We start from the raw sequence: 25,330 nt of genomic DNA on the forward strand, positions 1-25,330 counted from the left end.
AAAAAGATCAAATCTGTTTAATTTATGAGTTTTCTGGGGTTTAAAAAATATTTATGAGTTTTCTGGGGTTTTAAAATTATTTATTTAAGCATTTCATGATGTTATAAATCGCCCACTTATGCTACTGCTAATTTTGAACTCACCATTGAACATTAAGCAATAGTTTGACTATGTATATTATTTATATAGAGAAACATTTATTCATTACTCATAGTTTCAACAATTACCATTTATTGTTTGTCTCACATTTTTCATTCTGAGATAATTAAGCCTGTAAAATAAAGGTTTAAATCTATGTCAATAAACAATCATCTGTATCTTGTAAGAAACACTTCTAGTGTGCGTTCTTTATTTAGTCATCGGTGATTATTCTCACAAGCCAGTCAGATCATGAGGCAAAATAAAATAAAAATTGTGTTTCCTATAACCCGGCCGACCCTAGTTTAAGCCGCCAACCCTAAACATTTTTTTAAACATTTAAAACAAAAAAATAAGAAATTCTTTGTCTTCTTGACCTTCATGTAGGTCTGTTTCCTATCCCCAGTTATACATATTTCATCAAACTACCACAGGAGGGGTATTCTGATTGATATTTCGTTTGGTTTTAGGTCGAACAATATTTTTTAAAAATAAAAACAATTACAAAAAGACAAAATGAAAATAAAATCCCACCCTACCTACTCTATTTTCTGAGGCCATGTTTTCGGAAGCACAGAATTATTTATTTTTCGCCTAATGCGCCGAAATAATATTAAAAGTTGTGTGGTAGCGTTGCCGTAAATGGGACAGTGACGATATACGACGATTTCGATGGCCTAAATCAACAGAATGGCAACATACTAGTAATAAAACTTTGGCAGTATGCCAACAAATTGACCTTAATAATAGTGTGTGACGTCAGATCTTCAAGGCTACGACACTGGCCCTTTTGTATTGTGTCACAGTTCCCAACTTTGTTTGATAATGAATTCTGTTATTATGATTTGAGAACTCAATACTGATATTCTATAGCTAAGAAACGAGCCTTGACATCATGGTTACAATACATATCAGCTAACAATGCATCCAATCCATACAATATATACGTATACATTTGTGTTACTAAGTAGGCTTTCGATGAGTCATCAAATTGCCAACGTTCATCAAAAGTTCGAGGACCCCCACCCCACCCCACCCCACCCACGCAGGTGAATATACCACAGGAACGCACATGAAGACAAAAAACAGGACATTGATACCATGGGCACTTGTCTGTTTTATATCAATTTGACTCTTAAGCTTATCATAAACGTATTAAATACATGAGACAATCGTATTACCTGATTCTTAAAAGTAATTCCGAATTAATTAATTTCGACCTATACATTACTGTCTCGCTTTTATTCCGTTTACACGTTCTTTAAATTAACAATTATATTGAGAATACTTATTTAGTCATTTTTTTTATTTTTTTTACATGCGTGATATATTTTTGAGAGAGAGAGAGAGAGAGAGAGAGAGAGAGAGAGAGAGAGAGAGAGAGAGAGGGGGGGAGGGGGGGACAGAGAGACAGAGAAGGCCGAGGGGGACAGAGACAGACAAGCAGAGCGTATAAACAAACTAGTATGTGCTGCACAATCGGTTAGCCCGCCGTACTTCCATGACAGTTAAGAGTTTGTGAGTCAGAGCCCCATTTGAGGAATCTTACTTTTACACTCACTCATTTATACACACTACTAATTTCTCCAATTTCAACAAATGAGCGACATGAAGGTGTTATGGCCATGCTGCTGACTGCCGTGACCCCCTCGAGTGATCGAGATGAGTAGAAGCACACATCATTTGAACGTGTTCCAGACATTTCATACCTTCATTTATCTCAAAATCTCATTTCATTCAATGAAAAAAAAAGACGCATCACTTTTTCAACATGAAAATAATTTGTATTACAAATCTGTATCTACTTTAATATATGTGTGTTAGCTATATTTCATTACATACTCATCAACTACGGTGTCCTTAGACAATGGAAGATGCACAAACCTGTAATGAAATGGCAGTTTGGATAAAATGCTGTAGGAAAGAGTTTGTGATTATAATTACAGAACTCAAAACTAATAATAAAAAAAAAAGATTAATATAAAAAAAACATAACTGGTGATAACCAATTTGCAAGCCAAGACTTGAGCAGTTTTCTCCACAACCAAATAATAAACAAATAAACAAAAATTCATAGAAATACATAAAACGTTGGTAATGTTCTGAGATCCTCCAATGTACTGACATCAAACGTAAAAGATGTTACACTTCATAGAGATCATACCACTCTTCCTATCTCTAATTTTACCAAACAATAAGACTTTGGGGGGGGGGGGGGTCAACATCTCATTTTCTGGGAAATTGACAATCTTTTTACTTCTCCCATAGTGCTAACACCATATTCGGTGACCATTTGGGATTATGAAACGGATAACTTTTAATTTCATTTTCACTTCTACATGTTTTTGTTTTTTTTTAATTTATGGGGAGTCTTGATTATTTTCTTGATTTTAACTGACATATGTTTGGAAAATTCTTGGGGAAAGTTACAGAAAAAGTTGAAGACTTTACTTCCAAAAGTTTTATGAGAAATGGCTAATGAAGTATTTCACCAAAAACCATAAAATACACAATTCATATATATATAAGTACTTGCACCATTTTTCTAGTATTTGTTACAAAATATCAAAAATGTTCATACACAGAAGTTTTTGTGATTCAACAATATTCAATTGCTTTTCTTATAGGTGGAGGAGTCACTCTGAATTGACTTTTTCCAAAAGAATATTACTTTGATAACAGCACCGGGTATGTATGTCAATCCAAAAAATACTCACTCTAGCAAATCAAACATACGTTTTGAAATTTACAAGCGACTGAAACTTCACATAAGTCTTAAAAGAATCACACTTATATTTTTGGTTGGTTCTTTACTCCACAGTTCACAAAATAGTTATCATGCATAAAACAACTCAAATGGAAACATGTTCCAAACTTCTGGAAAATGCAAGGAAAAAAAACACAAAAGAAACTGAAAATTACAACTCTTGAGAAATCTTTACTAGAAGACAAACTGTTTATTCACCAAAAAAACAAGGCAGTGTGATAGTTCATTCTTATAAAACAAATCAGTGTAGCAACTGTAATATCAATGATACAAGTTGGCATCTTGAAACGTCATTTTAGGGTCTTGTATGTTGGGAGCTAGTCTAGTCTGTAAGGTATGGCATGCCATGAAGCACTATTAGCCATCACTCACTAACCCAATGGCGACAGAAGTTCCATGTAAGCGATGGCCAATGAGGGCAGAATGACATTGAACCTTACTGTCTAGGGATGGTCTCACCTATTAAAACCACAGGTATATTCATGGTAAGTATTGCCAATTTCAAAATCTAAACATCCAGATCTTCAAAAATTTTGTGACCATTACTTAAATCACTAATTTGTCTTCTGAGTTATTGCATTCCATAGATCTTCCTTCTATGAAGACTGGCTTCAAATACAAATACTAAATATGGGTTTTTTTTGTGAAAAGGGAAAAAAAAACTCTGTGATCTTCTCACAAAAAATCTTACCTAGTAAGTATTGAACTTGGTCTACTCAACAAAACTAAAAAAGGTACAAAACACTTTAAATATATGAAACTAAAATTGCCATTTCAAACAAAATATGAATTACAATGTACAAATGTTGAAATTCAACTGTTTTTTTTTTTTAATACAGGTTGATAGTTTCCATGTGGAAGATGGTTGCATAATTTGTCATTTTTTGTCTGGAAGATGGATATCCTTTTTAGACCAACATTTCAACATTTTTGAAATAAATAATGACATAATACTTAATTAACAATGAAGCAACGGACTGGTTTATGAATTCACAGCAAATTTAAAGAAATGTAATGAAATGTAAGTACACTTGTAACATTATCTGATTGCATAGTTAAATGATGCGTAAATGGAAGTTACTAATTCAACAAATATATATTTCTGTGATCACGATCATACAGAATTATCCTACTTTTTTAACCCTACGGAAGTTGAAGCGATATAGCGACATCTGTGCCATATAACAACTTCTTTTTTGCTTTACAGATTTTTCAAACAATACATGGTGATAAATTTTGATGCAAGCACATCCTTCATGCAAGCATATCTTTCATGCAAGCACATCTTTCATGCAAGCACATCCTTGATTTTCTTTAGAACGCTCTTCATTAGAAGTGGGACAGACCGTAGTCACAACTGATCAGTACTTCACAAAAAAAACAGCCAAACCTCATTCACACTTTCCGTGGTACATATATAAAATAAATCCATACAAGCACCTTGTAAGGTATACCAACAATGGGTCACTAGGCATCGGTCAACCCCTTTCAGATCATGACAATTGAGGGTGGAGTAACACAACATAGCTTACAGTCTACCTTTGTTATCCAGACAGTGACTAACTGCTACAATGTCACAAATAGCATTTGCTCCATCTGTCCCAATAGTCAAAGCGGTGTGTGGAAATAAATCAACAGTCTTCACTCTTACTAATTATGCCCGCATGTACATGCACAACCACTGGTGTGATACCTATTAGTGTTACCAAGGAAACACAAACTGAAACTGAAATGACTTCGGCAGTTTCGGACTGAAGGTCAGGGAGAGAGATTCCCCTCTTGACATTTGAGGTAAAGATCTAATATGACCTAAACTGACATCTAGTACCTAAATTGCAATTACCTGCTGGTAAATTAAGAGGTTTTAAATGCTACGTATACACTTTCTTTGTAACATAGATTTTAATAACTTATATCTCAATACCAGGTTTGAGGTCAGTCAATTGTAAGAGGTGATAAGCATGCTTCAGTAAGTAGAATACTGCGACCAGCTTCAAACATGTAACAGAAGTTACGCTGAAAAAATGTATAAAGTCAGATTGCCTGTAAAATTATACTTCAGGTACCAAGGATGTTTTTGTTTCACAATCATTGCATCATTTATCAATCAATTAAATATACTTAACTATACATCAGACTGTTAGAAATAAGGTGAAACTCAATATATAATATTTTTTGTCTAAGACACAGCAGAGGGGTTAAGAGACACTCACGATTGTATATTGCCAATATTACAGCTCATTCATAACATGTGGACAAATGGGCCTTGCACTTTGACTGGTTACCAGCTAACAACTAGAAAATTCATGGTCCCCATCACAATAATCTTTCGACAACTTGAGTGACATTCATAAGTTTGAGTATCCGCTATATTAGCGCCCTCTTACGGTCAAACTTGAAAGTTCTTTCTTTTCTGACAACCAGTCTGGCTTGCATTGATTATACATCATATTCAAACATGCAGTTTTCACCATACACCACAAAAGTCTTATCTTTGTAACCCCAAAACCTAAACGCAATAAAACTATTAACAAATCTGTACAGGATAATAGCATTAAGCAGTTTAATACAGTGTGTTTAGTAATCATTTTTTTATTGAAAAAATTGGTTATTTCCTCAAACGAGGCTATGTTATACTACGGTAAATTTGTAATTAAAAATAGTTTCTAATTAATTTCACACTTCTAATTACCACTCTGTATTCTTTATCTTCAAAGATTGTCAACATAAATTACCCATGGTGGAAGACCTGTAAAAGAAATTATTGTTGGGAGTAATGGTTACAATGTGAAATTATCGTAGGTGTTTGACTGTGTGTGTTTGTATATGTGTGTGTGTGTGTGTGTGTGTGTGTGTGTGTATGTATGTATGTATGTATGTATGTATGTATGTATGTATGTATGTATGTATGTACATACGTATGTATGGATGTGTGTGCATGTGTGTATGCAACAATGTGTCTGTGTGTGTTCATGTGTTTGCTTTAAAATTCATGTCATACAAATTACTTTCATATATTCATGATACTGTACAAAACATGGATTCCATTAAAGATTTACCAAGAAACATCTTGCCAGCTAAATAACGAATATTTCCATCAGGTTCTTTTACTGAACCAAAACATTGTTTGGTCTATTGTTGTCTATACGTAAAACTTAACCTGTCAAAAAAGAGGGTCCATAATTTAGTTTACTGACAGTTTTGACTGACAACTACAACAATATTTATTTCACTTATTCTGTTGATAATCAGTTCAGAGAAATCAACCATTTTGAACAAGAAGACCAAACTGAATGCATTACGTACTTGTTAAACATTGTGTGACTGCACTGGTACCCCTTGTTGCTGTTGCATTTGTTGCTGCATCTTAGCCAACATTTCTTGCATACGCTTCAACTGTAAATTGGAAAGAAACATTATTATGCACATTGTTATGTTCAATTTTGTTGGTTTTTTATGCATTCTGTTATGTTCAATGATTTGTTTTTTTATGCACATTGTTATGTTCAATGTTGTTGGTTTTTTAATGTATTTTGTTATGTTCAATGTTGTTGGTTTTTTATGTATTTTGTTATGTTCAATGTTGTTGGGTTTTTTTATGCATATTGCATGTTCAATTTTGTATCTTGAAAACTTTACATACCAAAATCTTTTCATTTTGACACACGACACTCAAGACAGAGAGATTTGTGTATTCATGATATCGGCACAAGTGTTATCAATATTTATGACACCTAAGTGCTTATGCCCTTCAGTGTAAAACATCTTATGAATATTCATTGTTCATCCATGCATAATTAATTCTGCCACTTTCTGCCTCTGTTATTTTTTCTTGATTTTAACCATGAGTTGGTTGGAGTATTCTTGGACAACGTAACAACAAATGTTTAAAACTTCTATTTCCAAGGAACATACTAAGTTTATAATTTGTTAGAGTTGTACGATTCTTACCTCAGCTTCTTTCTCCAAAAGAATCCTATCTTTTTCAGACATCTTGGTATCAATACTATCTTCTCTCTTCATCTTTGGTCTAAAATTTAAAATTTCAAAATTATAAATATTATAAGAGTTCTTACTGCAAGATAACACTTTTGGAATATATAATACAATTATGTGAATTATTTTATTACATGGCACAAAACATTCATGGCAACATATTTTGGGCAAACAAATGATCAGAATTTTTGTGTTGAATGAAAGAGAAATATGCAATTTTCTATGGTTGTTACTTACTTGAATGGTTTGCCACCACCCTTGGCTAGTTTTTCAGATCTGAAGTTTTCATAGTGTACATCTTGTGTTACTTCTTGTAAGTCCTGCATATGTGTGCTATTGATAATTTAATCAAAATAAAACATTAAATCAAACAGCGGAGTCGTGATGGACAAACAGTTAGAGAGGCAGGTTCAGAATCTACTTGGTTTAGGTTCAAGTGCCACGTCTATTTGCTTCCAAATGGCTTAAAATCCTTCAGCAAAATTTGAACCACAAATGTGCCTCAGTCAACCCAGCTGTATAATTAGAGACTTGGTTGGTTAGAGGCTGTCATATTCAATAATATGCACTTGCAGAGGCTAAAATGAATCTTATGCTCCATGGGGTGTTAAGGAAATATATTAGTTGTGCCATTATAGATCCATATTGGGGTAATACTAAAAAAGAGCTTGAAAAAGTGTGTCAGAAAGCGTTATATAAATACTAATGTTATTCAATTTTTAATTGGAAAAAAGGTGAAAACAACTACACAAAAGACTTGACTGAATGCAAAGTACATTTATTCATACATGATGCTACGGTTCGTGGTCTCTTCACACTTGGCCTAAACTACACCCTCTGGTGACAGGTTTTTATTATTCTTTCTTCTTTATAAGCAAAATCACATTGAGCAACTAATCTGATGTTTGACATGGTTTCTATGGTGAGAAACTAAATGCATGTACTTACATCAACATGGACCGTAATTTGATGAAGTCACAATGGTCTGGATTTTCAACTGTGAACAAAGAATACACATAATAACATATCAATGTTGACAACACAAGAAATTGAGATGTATGGTTATGACATGGACCCAAATCTGAACATTTTGTCTGTGACATTTTTTTTGCCATATAAAGAATTACAGTTGTTATTGTACTTATTGAAGGACACATGCCTAAACAGAGCAAGATCTATTGTGTAGCACTTATTATACAACCCAAATAAATGATTTCATATGGTACAAAAAAATGCTGACCTTACGATCACAGAGTAAATATATAAACCTGTGTGATGCTATATTGATATTCTTGGTTCTTTCCAGACCAAAAACTAACACTTTAATAATTCTCTATAGACCCTTAATATAATAAAAATGCTTTCATCTTTGAAGAGCTAGAAACACCACTAACATAAATTCATAGAAATATTTGCAGGTTACACTGATATCTCACCTTCAACAACACCCCAGGGGTAAAGACGACCTCTAACCTTTCGACCTTTGACTTCGATCAGCTGACTTGATCCACAGATGGCAAATGGCATTCCATCCTGTAAGCATATCAAATGATATTATCAGTTCTTACAAGTTTGTTATGGAATAATTCCACCATTATTACATTTATTGGAGCTACCAACGATGTAGTCATTATCACATTTCTTCATTAGAATTTCATCTTTTTATGTTCGGACTTCCATCAAAGATTTTCATGGTCAAGGTCTTAAAAGAAAGCTCATATTTAATAATATGGGTGTAGACACTTGAATGGAGTCACTATGGATTATACCTCCACAGTGAAGATGCAAACTTAACAACAAATATATTTATATAGCCTCCATTCAGCCATATTTGATTCAGTTGCAAAACAAAGTGACTTGCATATGACTCACATAGTATGTTACCTTTGTGCCAGGTTTGGTTGAAATCACTTGGTGCATGTCAGAGACAAGGGGGTGAATGCAAGCACACACGGACTGACGGACAGACACATGGACAGAACCCAACACATAAGTCCCCTCCAGGTGATGCCCGTTAGGGACTAATCAAATGACTCAATTTATGAACCTACTTTTAACTGTCTGTTTTGTTCTTTGAAATCTTCATCTTCATCTGAATCACAGTCTGGTATTCTATAGATAGATATGCCATTCTCTTCTATTTCATGCATGATCTGTAAGTGTAGATGTGAAAACAACAACATCAACACATTTATAGTATGACTTCAAAATTGATTGTTATTCCCCAATATATTCTTCTTTCAGTTGAGGAAAATACAAGAAGTGACATAAAGGGACCTTGTCACTAATTACCACAAGACAGACAAAACCCTTTTGTTGCAAGTATTTTCCAGCTGAATGAGGAATAAAATTGATGATGACACATAGATTAAAAAATTCCTTGTTATAGTCAACACTTTTAAACCAACTGGCCACCAGAGTGGGGGAAACATTGGTCTCTTCTTTTGCCAACAAAATAGTAAATTTTTGGTTTTGAAGAAATCTTGTACATTCAGCAATTAGGAAATTATGGTGCTGTGAACAACATAATCCATTTTCACTTGGGTGGGAAAACTACACTACGACCTTTGTGTCAATGACTCGTAGTCAAACTCAATTGGCTATCTCTACCTTGACTTCCATCTCAAATTGCATACACACCAGTTCAGTGGTTTCAAGGATTTATTCCATTATCAATACCTTGCTTTCCATCTCAGCTCACACACTCACTAATAAATTTAGTTATTAGTACAAGACACTCACTTTAGCTGTAAAGTCTTGAAACTTATTTTTTTTGTTAACATATCAGATTTAGAAATAACCAATACAACATTCACTTTGTGATGTAATGCCCGCATAAAGTCTACGTCCACAGTTCAGTGGTTTCAAGGACTTATTCCATTATCATTACCTTGCTTTCCATTTCAGCTCACTAGTAAATTTAGTTATTAGTACAAGACACTCACCTTAGCTTTAAGTTTTGAAACTTCTCTCTTTGTTAACATATCAGATTTAGCAATAACTGGTACAACATTCACTTTGTGATGTAATGCCCTCATAAAGTCTACGTCCACAGTTCAGTGGTTTCAAGGACTCATTCCATTATCACCACCTTGAATTCCATCTCAGCTCAAAACACTCACTAGTAAATTTAGTTATTAGTACAAGACACTCACCTTAGCTTTAAGTTTTGAAACTTCTCTCTTTGTTAGTGTATCAGATTTAGCAATAACTGGTACAACATTCACTTTGTGATGTAATGCCCTCATAAAGTCTATGTCCAGAGGTTTTAAACTGAAAATAAATCATACACATGCCATTATTAAGCTACGAGTAATTGCATTGTCATGATACTGAACATCAGTACTTCCAGGCACTGAGCAAAATAGAAATTTATTTTCATATACTTATATTTGTCTCATATTTGTCTCAAAATAGAACTACTATATCTCTTTCTTTTATCATCTCAATCACAACCAGTTGTTAAAAAATCCAAATTGTGAGAGAAGTTTATGAAGTCCCTAATAATTTATGTTTCTCCATCTACAAATATAACTTCTCCTTTTTTTAATCATTTCAACCAGAACCAGTTTTTAAACACACTCTTAAAGTTGGAAAGTCTATAATGTCCCTGGCTAGTGCAAATGTTGAATTTTCGAAGGTTTCTCAGTTTGAAATGTTTTGTGCTTTCAAGCCTGTACTTCAAGTCTGAACAGTTATATCATATTTTGATGTTCTATTGATATATTGCTAATATCTAGAATTTTCATTCTTTTTTAATTCATGGGCATTCTATTTTATCTTCAAAGACATTTTTACAAGTTTCCTCCCATCAAAAGAAATCATCACATGCATGCTGAAAGCGAAATAAACAAAATCTGTAAAACAAAAAAAAATGATTCATAATTGAAGATATCTTACCCGTGTCCTGTAGGGGATATGAAATAGAAACAGCAATGCACTCTATTGTCAATAATATTTCGTCTATTTAAACCACTTTCATCTTGTAGATAGCGTTCAAACTGTTCATCAATATATTTGATTATAGGGCTGAAACTGAAAGAAAAGAATAGAACGATGTTATAAATGAAATCAAGAACAACATCAAGAATTCTCAACATCTGAAATAGCATTCTACCTCATGGTAGATGGTCAAATATGAAGCACCTCGGCAAAATCAAGAATTCTCAACACCTGAAACAGCATTTTACCTCATGGTAGATTATCAAATATGAGGCACCTCGTCAATATCAAGAATTCTCAACATCTGAAATGGTATTTTACCTCAGAAAAAAAGTTGATTTATTCTCATGCATGTTTATTTCACTATGCCTATTTCACTACTGCTTGTATAGCGTTACTCCACAAGCCATGGTGTCACCCCAGAAATTAAATGTTATTTACACAAAATGTCTAGGTGGTATAGTTCTTTTCCAGGTTAAGACAATTTAGTTCACTTCCTGATTTTCATTATTGTTGGGGTTATTTTGTCAATACAGAAAACAAAATAAGTGATTGGGGCTTAGGGCTGTCCTGTTCTACAGTACAGGAAATCAAATGCATACATGTACTTCTGTAGACTTAGATATTTTCGCTACTTGAAAATGTTGCCATTTTGCAGTCTTCAGCTAGTTCTCAAAGACTAATTTTTTAAATTTAAATTTAAATAAAGCAAAATATGCAAAAACAAGTCGTAATTAATAATTAAAAGCAAAAACTTCCTGGTTTACAGCATTAACTTTGTATATTGTATACTTCAGTAAATTGCTCAAAGAACTACTCAAAAATGGGAAAAGGAAGTGGGAAGCAGAATTAGTGGGGTGGAGATCTAAAGACAAATTTCCTAAAGCTAAAAATGGTCATCTTCTTTAAACATGAAGTCCAGAAATGGAATATACTGAGATGGGTTCTATGCTACAATAATAAACACTTTTTAATATATCTCTAAATCATGTTTTTCTGTTTCTAGCATTTAGTACTTAGAGACCGCTTTTTATACTTCTAATAGTTACAATAATAAGCAATAGGTTTGTATAGCTTAAGTTATAACTTACCAGTCCACATTATTAATAGCATCACCATAACCTGGGGTATCTACTACTGTTAATCGCAACTTTACACCACGTTCCTCAATCTCTACTGTTGATGCATCAATGGAAACTGTCTTGTCAATTTTCTCTGAAAAATATCACAAACAGGGAAAGATATTCAAAAAGGTCTATAAGGTCTATAGACAGTAATAATACAGTTGGCCAAGCTGGCCACCCTAACCATTCGACTACCATGACTCCATTTCACCTGTTCACCATATTTTTGTGTTACTGACTTCTGAGCCCGGTTGTATAATGTTACAAACACAGTTATATGGTTTTAGAGCTATGACAAAGAAAGACTATGTTCCATGAACTGTAAAGATATGTGAAACATAAGTTATGTATTTGTTGTACTCATTGGTAATACAGTGAGTCACCATGTCAAACATTTGGTTTTACGACATGCTGAGTTGCAACTCTTCTTGAAACTTAACTGAATTTTTCTGTACATGTGGTTGTGATTCAAGAGATCATATTACTGAAATTTTATACCCTAGTAATTTCTAGATTAAGGAATGGATAGAGTTCATTTCATTAAACAAAACAAAACTAAATTTTTGTGATAGGCAGCTATTTAAAAAACTTGTTTCTGTTTTCAAAAGCGAGATATAAGTTCGTTGGAGATAAACGATAACGTATTTTGAAATTAATGAATCTCAGTAAATAATGATAACTTTATATTTTCATGAAGTTCCCCAATGTAATTATGTGAATTTTATCACGTTTCTTTTTTCATATTATAATAGACCAAAATGGGTGTGTTTTGGGGTGAAAGTGTGATTTCATATTTTCTATTCAATATTATACGAAAGAGTTGACAACAAACTGTAGGGTCAGTGTGCCCTCTAACTAAGCCAATTTGTCGTGCCACTGATACACACAATTTCTAGTGATGCACCAATATTTGGTGTTCCCCTATCTCTTACTATTTGGTGACTCACAAGAATGTCAGTTTTTCTCATTTTGACTCACAACAACAAAATTTGGCTATCAATAGAGGGTACACTGTGTAGGGTCATTATGTTTTGGGTATTTTAGATTCTTTAGATTTTGAATATAAATTCAACAAAATTCTATGCAACTATCATCTCTTGTTCATTTGCAATGTGACACTGGAAAGTGAAGTATTTATAGATTTTCAAATCTGCATCTCCTGTACAAATATTGTACTTTACCTGCAGCACCAGGAATGTGTCTCTCTGGATACAAATCTGTCAGAAACAGACTATTGACAAGTGTAGATTTTCCTAGACCAGACTCGCCTGAAATTACAAAATCACAAAGTTACCGCTACAAGTCTACTGTGTGCAATGAATGGACAAACAAACTACAACTATACATACATTGTATTAAAACTGTTTTAAGGAAATGCTACAAAACATTTCAAGTACACAACATAACGTACTTGGCTCTACATTTGACTGTGTGTGAACAGATAAGACAGATACCCTAGTCTGTACAGTACATGTACACTGTGATGAGGTGCCCTTGGGCATTGACTAACCACTTTCATAAAGCCAACAAGGGCTGACAGACATATCATATCTTACAGTAAAAATAAGAATTGAGAAAAAGTGTGTTTCTTTCCTTAAACTCCTAAAGTCTCCAGTACATGGGGGGGGGGGGGGGGGGGGGGGGGGGTTTAGAAAGGGGAATTCCACACCTGACTTACAATTAAGTGTATACATTTACTATATAACCTTTTTCTGAACTCCAAAATGGCAAGTTGTTTTTCTTGTCAAAATCTCCCTCACAAAACCTACTTGTGTGTACCACAAGAGTTCAATTAGCCTCAGGGCATACATGTAATTACCATTACCTAACTACAGTAACGCACAGGTTGCATACTTCTTATCAAATCTGAGGCCCCAGAATGGCTCTCTAGTCTAAGACAGGGCAATAAATATTGAAGTGTAGGCTTTATTACCATTATTACACCTTTTGGGCTAACCTTCTCCAGGAAATCTCAAAACTACTCCAGGAAATCTTGAAAGAATATTCTCCAGATTTCCAAAGACAAATTATAGAAATGTATGCAAGTACACATTTGATGATGCTGTCAGCAAAATGATGAATGATTCATTCCAAATTTTTTTGAGCAGAAAATGTTCAACTTACCAACAACCATTAAAGTGAATTCAAAACCCTTCTTGACAGATTTCCTGTGGACCTGGTTGGGCAGGTTAGCAAATCCCACATAGCCAGCTTGTTCTGGGTTGGTAAACTAGGACAAATAGAATCATAAATACACACCATATAAATTATGACCACAATCCATCTATACCTTAGAGTACTAGCATCTGATAACACAGCATAGTAACAAACCAATGCTCTACACAAAAGCTATTCACGTTTGACATTTTTGTGTTGTGACATATATGTACATACACAAAGGATAAGGTGAACATTTTTTAAAAGGTTCTAAAATCTGTGGTTTTGTCAAGGGGACGGAGCTTTTGCATGTGGGTAGAAAAACGCAAACCTAGTTATGTTTACAGAACTTTTCATTACATGTACATGTAGGCTTTCTCCAAACAGTATCAAACTACCATACCCAAATTTTTCAACATATATATATGCATTTTGCCACAAATTCATTCCATGGGTGATCATACAGACTAAACCTTGGCAAAACTATTGCCCAGGTACAAACGTACAGTTCAATCTTGCCTATATGCCTCTACAGGACTCTAGCAATTTTTGGGTTAAAGGTGGAACATGTTGTGTGTAAGAGCTACCTGGGCTCCCCAGATATCTTACCAAGTTGTCCACCAAAATAGAGGTGCGGATATCTATGAAAGGTTCTTGGATTACCCCCAACTGTTACCAGGGTACAAAACCTTAGTAAAAACACTGCTGGGGCATAAGGATATGTGAGAATCATCCATAGGAAACATGATCACTGTTGGTAATTTAGAAAAAATTCTGACAGACATTACAAGTCTTTGCAGCCTTTTCACTGGTATGAGGCAGCTGCTGTATTCAACTGTCAACACTTCCTTGATGGCCTTGTTCCAAATAGTCAAAGATTAATCCTAATTATCCTACTGTATACTGTATTTGAATAAGGCTTACTTAATATTTCATACTGAGCCAAGGTTACCAAACTAAATTGTCTAAATTTGTAAAGAAAAATATTTTTTTTAAATTTTAAAAATGTATACAGCTTCAAAAACAAGTGTTCTAATCACACAAGGAATTTTGCCTTCGGTTAACAGTAAACTTTTGTTTGAACATATGGTTATCTTTGATCAATGGAAACATGGAATGCATAAACACAGCCACATTTGTATACATGTACCTTGTCAGTTGTACAGCGCATTGTGATTACTTTTAATGTAATGTGCTATATAAGAAATAGAGATTAATACAGGATATTTGCCTATACTGTAGATAGTGAAACACACACACACACACACACACACACACACACACACACACACACACACACACACACACACACACACACACACACACACACACACACACACACACACACACACACACAGAGGAAAAAAATACATGTTCATTACTGGATAGTAAGGTCATGGACAGAGTGAGTTGTATCATGTATCAATAGACATGCAAAGTACATGTATAAAATGTTCAAAATTTAGCAAATTCACAACAGAAAAATTCCAGTCAACATAATTTATGCACTTTTTAGTTTCCCTATTTCACTGATTCTAAATTCATGTGTCATTTTATTTGTTAAGCTTTCACCTCCAGTTTCACTCATGGAGACACATAATGCACTGTAATTAACTTACAGGATACTAGACAGGAAACAGCCAGCCAACCTTTATGAAGTATGTCTTGACCTACCTAGTATAATACACATGTATGTAAACTATACATCAACTTCCTCTTTCACAGTAGTATAAATATATGCTAATAACCCCTCCCCACCTCAATACCTCACCCTAACAAATTTAGTGTCAAACCCCAATGTTTGAATCTCATAGTCTTGGATTTAGTACTCTCTTATCTGTGTAGCCATAAGGATCAAATTTCAAATAGGATATATTCTTTTGTTCTGGACTAACCTTTTTCCATTGCTCTACCTGACAACTGTTTTTCATTGTAATCACACCTAAATTTGAATCCTAATCCGACAGCGATATTCATGTATCCCTTCTCTATTTCAAGCTGTAACAACATTGTATTATCAGTGTTTTTGCTTAGGGCAGTATGTAGGTAAAATCTACCGGGGTTCCAAATCATTTTACCTGGGTTCCCAAACAAAATTATCATCAACTCTATGGGGGAAACACTGCCATTTTCACCCCTTTTACCGGGGTTCCCCAACCTTACCACAAACACATGGTGGTGATTATATGGGAACCCCACCCCAACCTGCCCCCACCCCCACCAGTACAGTGCAGACACTGTATCATATACAGGTGCATACACGTATATAGTTTAGTATTTGATTTTCATAAATCCAATCATCGATATACAATTAATTCATAGACTATAAAAATCTGTTGTGCCTCTCTTGGGAAAATACAGCATGCACATGACAGCGAGGAAACTTTGCTCAGAATTCTACGACAGCATGAAATGATGTATGAGATATTTCCTTCCTGCCATATTTACACACACTATGTCATACATTATTACAATATACTATGGCCCCCTCTTATTTCTCCATCAAAATTTAACCTAACATCCACTTAAACTGTTTGTTCATTTTCAGGAAAATATTTGTGGTTAATAATTATGTAACAATGATGATTGATACACAAATTAAAGAAATGTTTAGGACAATAGGAAGTACAGGGACACATGGAGGATTTTGAGCACCGTTTCCACCTAACTTTGGCCCCACTACAATATTGTAAAAATTGTTTCCACAATAGTGACTGTTTTGAAATGAAAAAATTAATCAATGTAATTGCTAGATTACTTTAGTGATTTGAATAATTAGTTCAAAAATTCATTAATTTGTATATTTGACAAATAATAACTGAACTTGTTAACATCAAAGATAATGTCATTTTTGTGTAGAATATGTTATACTTATATAATATAAACAGAAACTTTTTTTCACTCTAATTAATCAAAATAAAATTAAAAATTTACTACAAAATTGAAAAAAATCATATTTTGCTGATATTTTCTGACTGGTCCATTTCACAAATTAAATTGAACACTAACAATATTTTTGAATAAGTATTTCAAAGATAAAATATTCAAACATGTAGGGCCTGGTTTGATTGCCAAAGCTCCTCTTCAAATAATAATAGTAGTAGTAGTTCAGTAGTAAATAATAGATAACACAATACAATTGTTTAGTTACTAAATGAGAATGTCAACAGTTCAGTTGGAATTAATGTCGAAAGAGGTACAAAATAATAGATGTCCCTCTTTGTGATGTAAAGAAAATGAACAATTGTACGTGATGTCCAACGTTTGTAATTCAGCGACCCATAAAATCTACCTATGTCAGAAAGTGACACAACCTTACAACTGCAATGACATAATCAAACAAAACAATGGATATTGGAATGTGAACTGAATTAATGAAAAGCACAGATTATGATACCATCACTGTCAGAAGAAAATTACCCCTACAGCAATATTACTTTTCAACAGAAATGTAGAAATTTTATCAACATCTGAAATACAAATTGGTGAGACATTCATCCCATTAGATTCAGGGATTTTAAAGTTGAATCTTGATTCTTGGCACGCTTAGAAATCTGTACAACTCGGCCCTCGGGTCAATATTTCGATAGATCCATGGTGTTTCCCACATGACGTTTCACTCGGATTCAATATGGGTCATACGCCAGTTATACACGCTGTACGACATCATTATCCACGGCCAAAACACTCCCATCCGGCGCTTTGTCCTTTGTGTTTACTTTCCCCCCAACACTTTTCTGGAAATATTATCACAATTTCACACAGATGAGAACTACGGAAACTAGCCGCTCCCCAGAAATTGATCACGCCCAAAGTTCAACGGCACGTCAAACTTTTAAACTTACCGTTCTGTGTTCGGATGCCATGACTTGTTTTGAAGGTCTTCTGTTTGTGTCGACTTACTACAAAGAAGTGTGTATACCAAAGATGACTATCAGATAATTAGTAATCAAACGGAAACTGACTAAACTTGTTAAACTTTATGAAAATTTTAGACGTGCCGCCATATTGGCCTTCCGTGCAATCCCATAATTCCGTGGGGTTCAAAACTAAACTCTATTATATTGGTGGCGCCCTACACTCCTGCCCTACACGGTGGGGTACAGCTAGCCTTCTTTAATATTGCATAATCAATTTGCAGATGTAATGTCAATCAGTATATAACAAAAATCAGAATATTATTATTAGAAATGCGAAAACCTGCAGCCATATTATATTTTCATATATACAGCTGTATTTTCTTGCTCCTTATTATTATTCACAAATCTGAAAAGTTTAATTGCCCATATCAATCATACTCATAGACTCTATAGGGGCTATGTATCAATCAAGTCAAAGCACAGATTTGTGGGTACAAGCATAAAGATAGTTTTTCTCCTTCCCCGTGGTATAACTTAATGTTGATTGTTATATCTGATGAATGTATGCAGAAAGGAACGTAAAATTCCAAACCACAAAGGTAGGCTTCCAACTAAGGTACAAAGGTCACACTGCCAACTTCCTTCTCTTTAAATGAATTGTACAACGCTCACGTAAAGAAAAGAGCTCACTTAATTTGTAAAAGACGATTTCCATCCAGCATGTAATTTATTTCAACTTATGCACTCAGGCGAGCGACACCGTTCAATCAAATCAGGTTCAAATCGCACATTGTTTAGCTTTTACCCATCACTGCAGTCTGCACTCTTAATGAATTAATTTATGTTCTCTGTTATCTCGTATTAGGAGTCATCTACAGAATACCGTTTTTGTAAATTTTTCATTACATGCAAATTCAATGCACATTTCATTATATATGTATCAGTATATATATGACAATAAAACACATATCATACACACCTCTTATATTAAACATTGACACCACATTAAAACACAAACACTACTGCCAAAAGGTACAGGTATTAAAATTTTATTTGAATTTTAATGAGGCCGATATATTCACTCATAGCTGCATTAGTGAAGATAGTTAGAACAAAGTGCTGGTTAATACAGCCTATATCTTATAAAGTGATTTACAACAGTTGTATCGTTATCCATAGACTGTAAGATGTGTCGCTTTGTTGTTTCACCCTCACCAGCCTCCTTTATTAGGAGGGGTAGCTCAATAAGTGAGGGGCACAGACACGGCGTATCTCACAGACTACATTGACCATAAATCACATGTGGAGATTTTAAAGAGTCTGTCATAGCTTCTGTGAACAGCCTAATACATTTTTGGGTACATTCTAATTTTTTTACTTTGATTTGAGATAGCTATAGTTTGTTGATGGAAATACTAGTGTCCTGAATATGGAATACTAGCTATGAATTCGGTTTACAACAGCTGAATAAGGGATTTTTTGGAGATTACTTAAGTCGTCGAGACACATGCAGAAGTGTTCATCTACTGCAGATGTTACAAACTAAGTTAACACTTAGGGGTGTCTAACCATATTTCTTTCCCTAGCTGTAACTCCCTAACTTAAACAAAAATGTCAACTATTCTAAATTCCTACAAATCAGATTCATGTTAAGGAGTCTAACACTATTCCTCCTTCTAGGGGTAACCCCTAGCTTGAATACAAATCAAAAATGTGTATCTACAAACAATGTGTATCTATAGTACATGGAGTCCATCCATTATATTCTACATTCTTGCCATCATTCACATGATTGTACATCACTTGGCCCCTTTGCCTTCTCACTCTTCTCTTTTTCATTTTAGGAGAAAATAAAACTTTGATTCTTTTTCAACAGGTTCTGGTCCTTCAAAACAGCCATGACATATTTTCAAGTAACTGACAGGTTCATCAAATCATTGCATATGATTATAAACAGCAACTGACAATTTTGATCAAATTTTTAAAAAAATGAGTTCTACTAGTGTTTTAAATCATCAACTTGATTGTTGTTTTTGCCATTGTTCTGGAGTTAGAGTCTTCATAGATAGTGCATGGATCTTTTCTTTTAGTTCTTCTTCCAAACAACCATTTACCAGCCTTTGAAATACAAAGAAATTGTTAGTTCAAATAAATTAAGTGGATGGGAAATGAAATCTTGGGTTTATTAATTAAACCAATTATTAATTAATCCTCTTGCTAATGATGATGATGGTGGTGGTGGTGGTGGTGGTGGTGGTGGTGGTGGTGGTGATGGTGATGATTATGATGATGATGATGATGATGATGATGATGATGATGATGATGATGATGATGATGATGATGATGATGATGATGGTGGTGGTGGTGGTGACAACTATGACAACAACGATGATGACGACAATGATGACGACAATGACAGCAACGATGATGACGACGACGACAAGAACAATTATGACAAGAACAAATGACAAGGATGATGATGATGACATTGACAATGACGATGACAACAATGATGATGACAGTGGTAATGACAGTGACAACAAATTATCAAAAAATTGAGGCTAAAGATTGAGACTACAGGAAATGAGTGTTGATGTACACTTACAACTAGCAAGACATATAACAATAATAAAGAGAGTTACTTCATACCTGTGTCTCTGTACAAGGGATTTTCCTTGAAATTTTTCAGATACAATAATAGCAACGTATTTGCCCCCTTTACAGTGTGGGTCAGTTTTATCTTCAATTTCCTGTATTGAAAGCATAAAAGGAAAATAAATACAGATATATACTACATGTATATCCAACCAAACATTTAGTTTGAGTGGAAATTGACAGGGACTGTACACAATATGATAACATGATGAACATCACCTTTTGTCCCCATGTTGGAAGGAGGGGGAGGGGTCCATATTTCCAAGAAACTGGAGATTTTAAATTCTGCTTGTGAGTCATCTCCTTTTTGAGGTAAGATCTTGTGGGTTGTGCTAATGTGGTCTAAAAAGGCCAGGGATTTAATGTCAGGTCCTCATATTAGTGTTATCTCATAAATGAAGTCTTAAGGATTATATAGGATTATCAAGTATGGTAGATTGTGTGTGTGGGGGGGAGGGGGGGGGCTACATCACTTTTACCCCTTTCCTCTTTTCTGTTACGAAGGTTCCCAATCTTAGCGAAAGCACTGCACCTAACATATTTTGTACAGTCCTGCAAATAATGACTGAGAATGAATCTGGAATTCTTAGCAAAAATATGTTGAAAGGTATTAACTGGAAATATACAAATTACCCCTTCAAGGTAGAAAACATGGATGGAGGGTCTATGTAGAAGGAACTGGGAAAGATTTTCAGATAATTTACATCTTTTTCTCCCTGTGATGTGTGAGTAATACAAATATTGTTTTTTGTTTTTGTCTGTTGTAGTCCTGCTTACAGACAGTGTATTGAACATGATTTTGACATTGTCCCTGAAAAGGGTCAATGTCAGGATCGAGTCCCGACTTACCCCGTCTGCAAGCAGGACTATGTTTGTTGTAACATATACATTGGTTGGAAAGAGTCTCTCTCCACAGTCTGTGACATGATAGCCTATGCTTGTATCAAAGAACCTCTGGTCACATTCACCACTAGAAGTAGAACATGTAAAACGTAGCAACAGCGCGAGCTCCTGTGCCTCTGGTCAGAGATACTTGACTCAAAGTTACCAAAGTGGTTATCACTCAGTTTCTTCAAAAATCACCAAAACTGTGCACAAATCATTGATGTATGTGGTGCAGGACATTGACATGCATATGTGCAGTGACACAGCATGATCGCAATCGACGCATAATGTAATAGGCTGCAAAACATGATCACGATGTATAACTTACGACGTGAACGGCTTCCAGCTCCGTTTTCAATTTCTCCTGGAGATCTGAGGCACTAATATGATTCGTCATACTAGAATAGTCAATAACACGTCAGTCAATTCGGCAAATGCAGTACCAGTACTATACCGTGACATATATTGATGAATAGATTTCCACTTTGACCTTTCGTATTCAATTTGGTGAGGGCGCACTTCTCGCGAAATTCTCAATTTTGTGACTTACTTGGGTCATGGATATCAAAAGAAGAAAAGGGGAAGTCTTACATGTTTTTAAAATGTTCTTCATTTAGACGAAAATAGGCCTAATCAAAAGTTATATATTCAAACGATTTATAAAACTGAATAAACATAGTACGAATTGCAAACTCGATGTCTTACTAGGTACATTTCTGATGAATGTATTACATGTAAGTTGGATCCTTCTGAAAAAAAATGGCCTGTCACGCTTAGTAAAATGTCAGTTTTGAGACCCGTGTGGTGAAATTCTAATCTATCACCTGCTAGAGATGACATGATTCGATTTTTGTTACTACATGTTACATTTTGTGGGACCTTGGAGTAATTATACTGACAAGGTGGGACTGAGCTTTTTCTAATCGGATCAGAGAGAAGATCAAAGGATCAAAGGGAAGCGAAACCACAAAACTGAATCTGTTTTTCTAACATTCCCGTTAGCGATTATAATCGGAAAGATCTCGAGCATTTTGTGGTAGGAAGTATTCGGAAGCTGGGCATGCATTATTTATAATGTTGGGAGGGTTATTGACTCGTGGATATATGTTAAGATGTCACTATTAAAATAGAAACATATTAGGTTTAATATGTATCATCAAAGTATACTTAATTTCACATTTGGTTACCATGGAAATTAAGCAACGTAAACCATCATAATGATTTGTTTCGTCACACACATACATGTGTATAAATGAAATGAAATTAAGGAAGAAAAGTAACACGTGTAGTATTCAAACCCACACCCACTGAATACTAGACAGAGTGCTACTAGCCAGCCGAGATATTAACGTATCAACTGGTAGATTCAGTGTGTCGTCCTGGTGTACATATACTTTTCTATCCCTCAGGGCAGGTGAGAGAAGCCAAACTCATTATGCTATTAGTCTTTCAACGTAAGGATACAAATGTAAATTCACGGGACCCTGCCTATGGGTCACCAACGAAGGAACCGGTTTTACTATAAATATGGTCTGGTCACGGTGATCACACACCTCAACTCTCGAGAATGTTTAAAACTGTGGCGTCCGCCGCTAAGCCAGAGACCATGCATTCCGTTTTATCAGTAGAGTATATTTGGTTATGAAGATACAAAATTGTTAATGTGTTTCGTGGAAAAAATGTTATACCTATCTATATTACTTAAGTGACGGCAACAAAAGAGGGCAACACAATCTAAACAGTCAACTAAGTTGTATGAATTTGGAGTTGATTGGCAAAAGATTATATTGCTATGTGAAGGATCCCATCCTATATGTTTACAGAGGCCGCAGGGGGTGAACCCACAGGGACTTGGGAAATTTGCAAGGCTAGCTGTGCCATGATCTGTGCGAAAGGTAATAATTGTTGCTTTGAGCACCGAAAATACTATGATAAAATAAGAGTGTGTATTATTTTTGTAACATTAAGCTTATATCTCTAAATGTCAAAATTAGAAAATATAAAAAAAGATTGATGGTAGAATTATAACGAATAGTGTTAATGTGACATTGTCTAAATAGATCACCTCGTTATATACTTACTACTTCCGTCTTTGTTGAAAAGTGACTAAATTTGACCTAAATCTGACCTCACCTACAACAACAAGATTTAAGTGAATCGCATCACTATATCCTTGCTTACCTTAACCCTCTGAGGTCAACCAGTCACGTGCTTTTTATTTTTAGTTTCATTGGAAAGTACGTCGAGTAATCGATTCTTCCAATACCAATCCTGCTGTTCGTCGAGATAGATCGTATTTCAAGTGTGCGCCTCTCTCCCACCTCAAGTTAAACAGTCATGATGGTACTACATCAGTTGTACGTTCTTGCTTTCCAGGTCATCTTGTTTGTTCATCTGAGCCAGGAAAATCCGTTGTTGCAGAGCTATTATCAAATCCAGATACCCAGAGAACGACTTGGCTACGTCTACAATAAAAGCAGCAGTGCTTCACCAGTGCACATCGACATGTTTGTATGCTTACAATGCGCCGATGACAAGTCATCACTGTCACCGATACTGGATGTTGCAGACCACTATGGACCTAAACTGGTACGACTGGTCCTACACGGCTACCAAGTGGCATATGTCAAAGGGTCTTACCTGGCTACTCTGGTAGGGTTGTTTACGAATTTGCATAGATGTGTGATCATAAAACCTCCATAATTAGTCATAGCTGTGCAGTGATATTACTATCATGGAAAGCCTGCTATCGGCAAAATACGGTAGACAAGTATCTGATAGAATACACGAGTGGGTGATAATAATGGGTACTATATTGTTGTTGTATGTGGTAGTGATTAGACATTTGGGTGATAACAGTGCCTTGATTATGTATATATAATAGTCGCAGTGTCATCAAGATAATGTATACTATAGACTAGGTTGACTAGATAATACTCAGAGACACTGTCCCAGTTTGAGTGTAATGACACCCGGGAATGACACCAACATTCATTAACAGCATCAACTTGTAATTGTTGCAGTAATAGTTTTTGTTTGTGTCTGGCTTAGCTTGCCGATAGGTTAATGCCTGCCATTGTTACATACCATATCCGTGTTTCTGGTTCCTTCTCCAAATTTTGCATGTTCGTGTCAATGTAGTCTCGCTGCCAAACTCGTGACTATCGTCCGTTAGCTTTGTAAGGGCGACCAACTGTTTAATTTGATAGTTACATTGTATATTGGTTACATAGTTCACACTAAGGTCAAGGCCGAAATTATAAAAATAACACATTCTTTTAATTACACACAGTACTATTAAAGTAAGACTGGAGTTAGTTGGTATCACTACTCCAATTAAAATTCATGTTAATTTTGAAGAATTTTTCACGAGCATGATTCCTTTTTAGATAGATTTAGAACTGAACTCCGGGTAAAATAAATATGCCTACTAAAAACATACGGTTACAGATACTGGCATTCAGCTTTACCAACCGCTCCGATCTCGCTATGTGGGTCATGAAAATACACAAATTGTTCAACTCAGACATGCGCAGTACGTTTCGACAAAAGTGAAAGGACAAATATGCCTTTATTCTACACTTTCCGTGAATTCATAGTTTGATAAGTGCACCTACTTTCTAATTCACGTGTATTTTATAAATTAAAATTATAATTATTTTATAAATCTAGTGCTGACGATACTAAATATAAAGGGCACTTTCGTTACACCTAACCACTTCCAAATTTCAAACTAAAAGGCCTAAAAAATTAATCCTTTGGTTCAGGTGACCCAACCCCACCTAGCTTTTCACTGCCGACCTAAA

At 34.9% G+C, this 25,330-nt stretch overlaps 3 protein-coding genes across 3 annotated transcripts in view; 1 reads left to right on the top strand and 2 right to left on the bottom strand.

The window, feature by feature from the left end:
* Nucleotides 1-4,111: 4,111 nt before the first annotated feature.
* LOC144449452 (septin-2B-like) lies at nt 4,112-18,146 on the bottom strand. Its single transcript, XM_078139986.1, has 13 exons — nt 17,970-18,146; nt 14,092-14,197; nt 13,149-13,235; nt 11,935-12,058; nt 10,802-10,936; nt 10,057-10,174; nt 8,953-9,054; nt 8,338-8,434; nt 7,850-7,898; nt 7,139-7,234; nt 6,857-6,935; nt 6,212-6,301; nt 4,112-5,654 (listed from the first exon to the last, which is right to left on the bottom strand). The coding sequence occupies exons 1-12, from the start codon at nt 17,988-17,990 to the stop codon at nt 6,215-6,217; spliced, it is 1,101 nt and encodes a 366-aa protein (XP_077996112.1). The 5' UTR covers nt 17,991-18,146; the 3' UTR covers nt 4,112-5,654; nt 6,212-6,214.
* A 996-nt stretch (nt 18,147-19,142) lies between these two features.
* LOC144449456 (bolA-like protein 2) lies at nt 19,143-21,975 on the bottom strand. Its single transcript, XM_078139988.1, has 3 exons — nt 21,853-21,975; nt 20,634-20,734; nt 19,143-20,102 (listed from the first exon to the last, which is right to left on the bottom strand). The coding sequence occupies exons 1-3, from the start codon at nt 21,919-21,921 to the stop codon at nt 20,000-20,002; spliced, it is 273 nt and encodes a 90-aa protein (XP_077996114.1). The 5' UTR covers nt 21,922-21,975; the 3' UTR covers nt 19,143-19,999.
* A 1,844-nt stretch (nt 21,976-23,819) lies between these two features.
* LOC144449453 (uncharacterized) overlaps nt 23,820-25,330 on the top strand; it is a 5,356-nt gene continuing 3,845 nt past the window's right edge. The window contains exon 1 of the mRNA XM_078139987.1: nt 23,820-24,176. Within this exon, the coding sequence (XP_077996113.1) occupies nt 23,862-24,176 (315 nt within the window). The 5' untranslated portion in view covers nt 23,820-23,861. The remainder of the gene's footprint in view (nt 24,177-25,330) is intronic.

The sequence above is a fragment of the Glandiceps talaboti genome, chromosome 18, assembly GCF_964340395.1.
Source record: "Glandiceps talaboti chromosome 18, keGlaTala1.1, whole genome shotgun sequence".
Classification (NCBI taxonomy): Eukaryota; Metazoa; Hemichordata; class Enteropneusta; family Spengelidae; genus Glandiceps; species Glandiceps talaboti.

Excerpts from the sequence above, each read along its gene's own strand:
- LOC144449456 (XM_078139988.1), bottom strand. The coding sequence starts at position 21,921 with ATGACGAATCATATTAGTGCCTCAGATCTCCAGGAGAAATTGAAAACG. Across the intron at positions 20,735-21,852 it reads AGCTGGAAGCCGTTCACGTC|GAAATTGAAGATAAAACTGA; the intron begins GTAAGTTATACA and ends CTTTCAATACAG. Across the intron at positions 20,103-20,633 it reads TCCCTTGTACAGAGACACAG|GCTGGTAAATGGTTGTTTGG; the intron begins GTATGAAGTAAC and ends TGTATTTCAAAG.
- LOC144449452 (XM_078139986.1), bottom strand. The coding sequence starts at position 17,990 with ATGGCATCCGAACACAGAACG. Across the intron at positions 10,175-10,801 it reads ATATCCCCTACAGGACACGG|TTTAAAACCTCTGGACATAG; the intron begins GTAAGATATCTT and ends ATTTATTTTCAG. Across the intron at positions 7,899-8,337 it reads CCCCTGGGGTGTTGTTGAAG|TTGAAAATCCAGACCATTGT; the intron begins GTGAGATATCAG and ends CTTTGTTCACAG.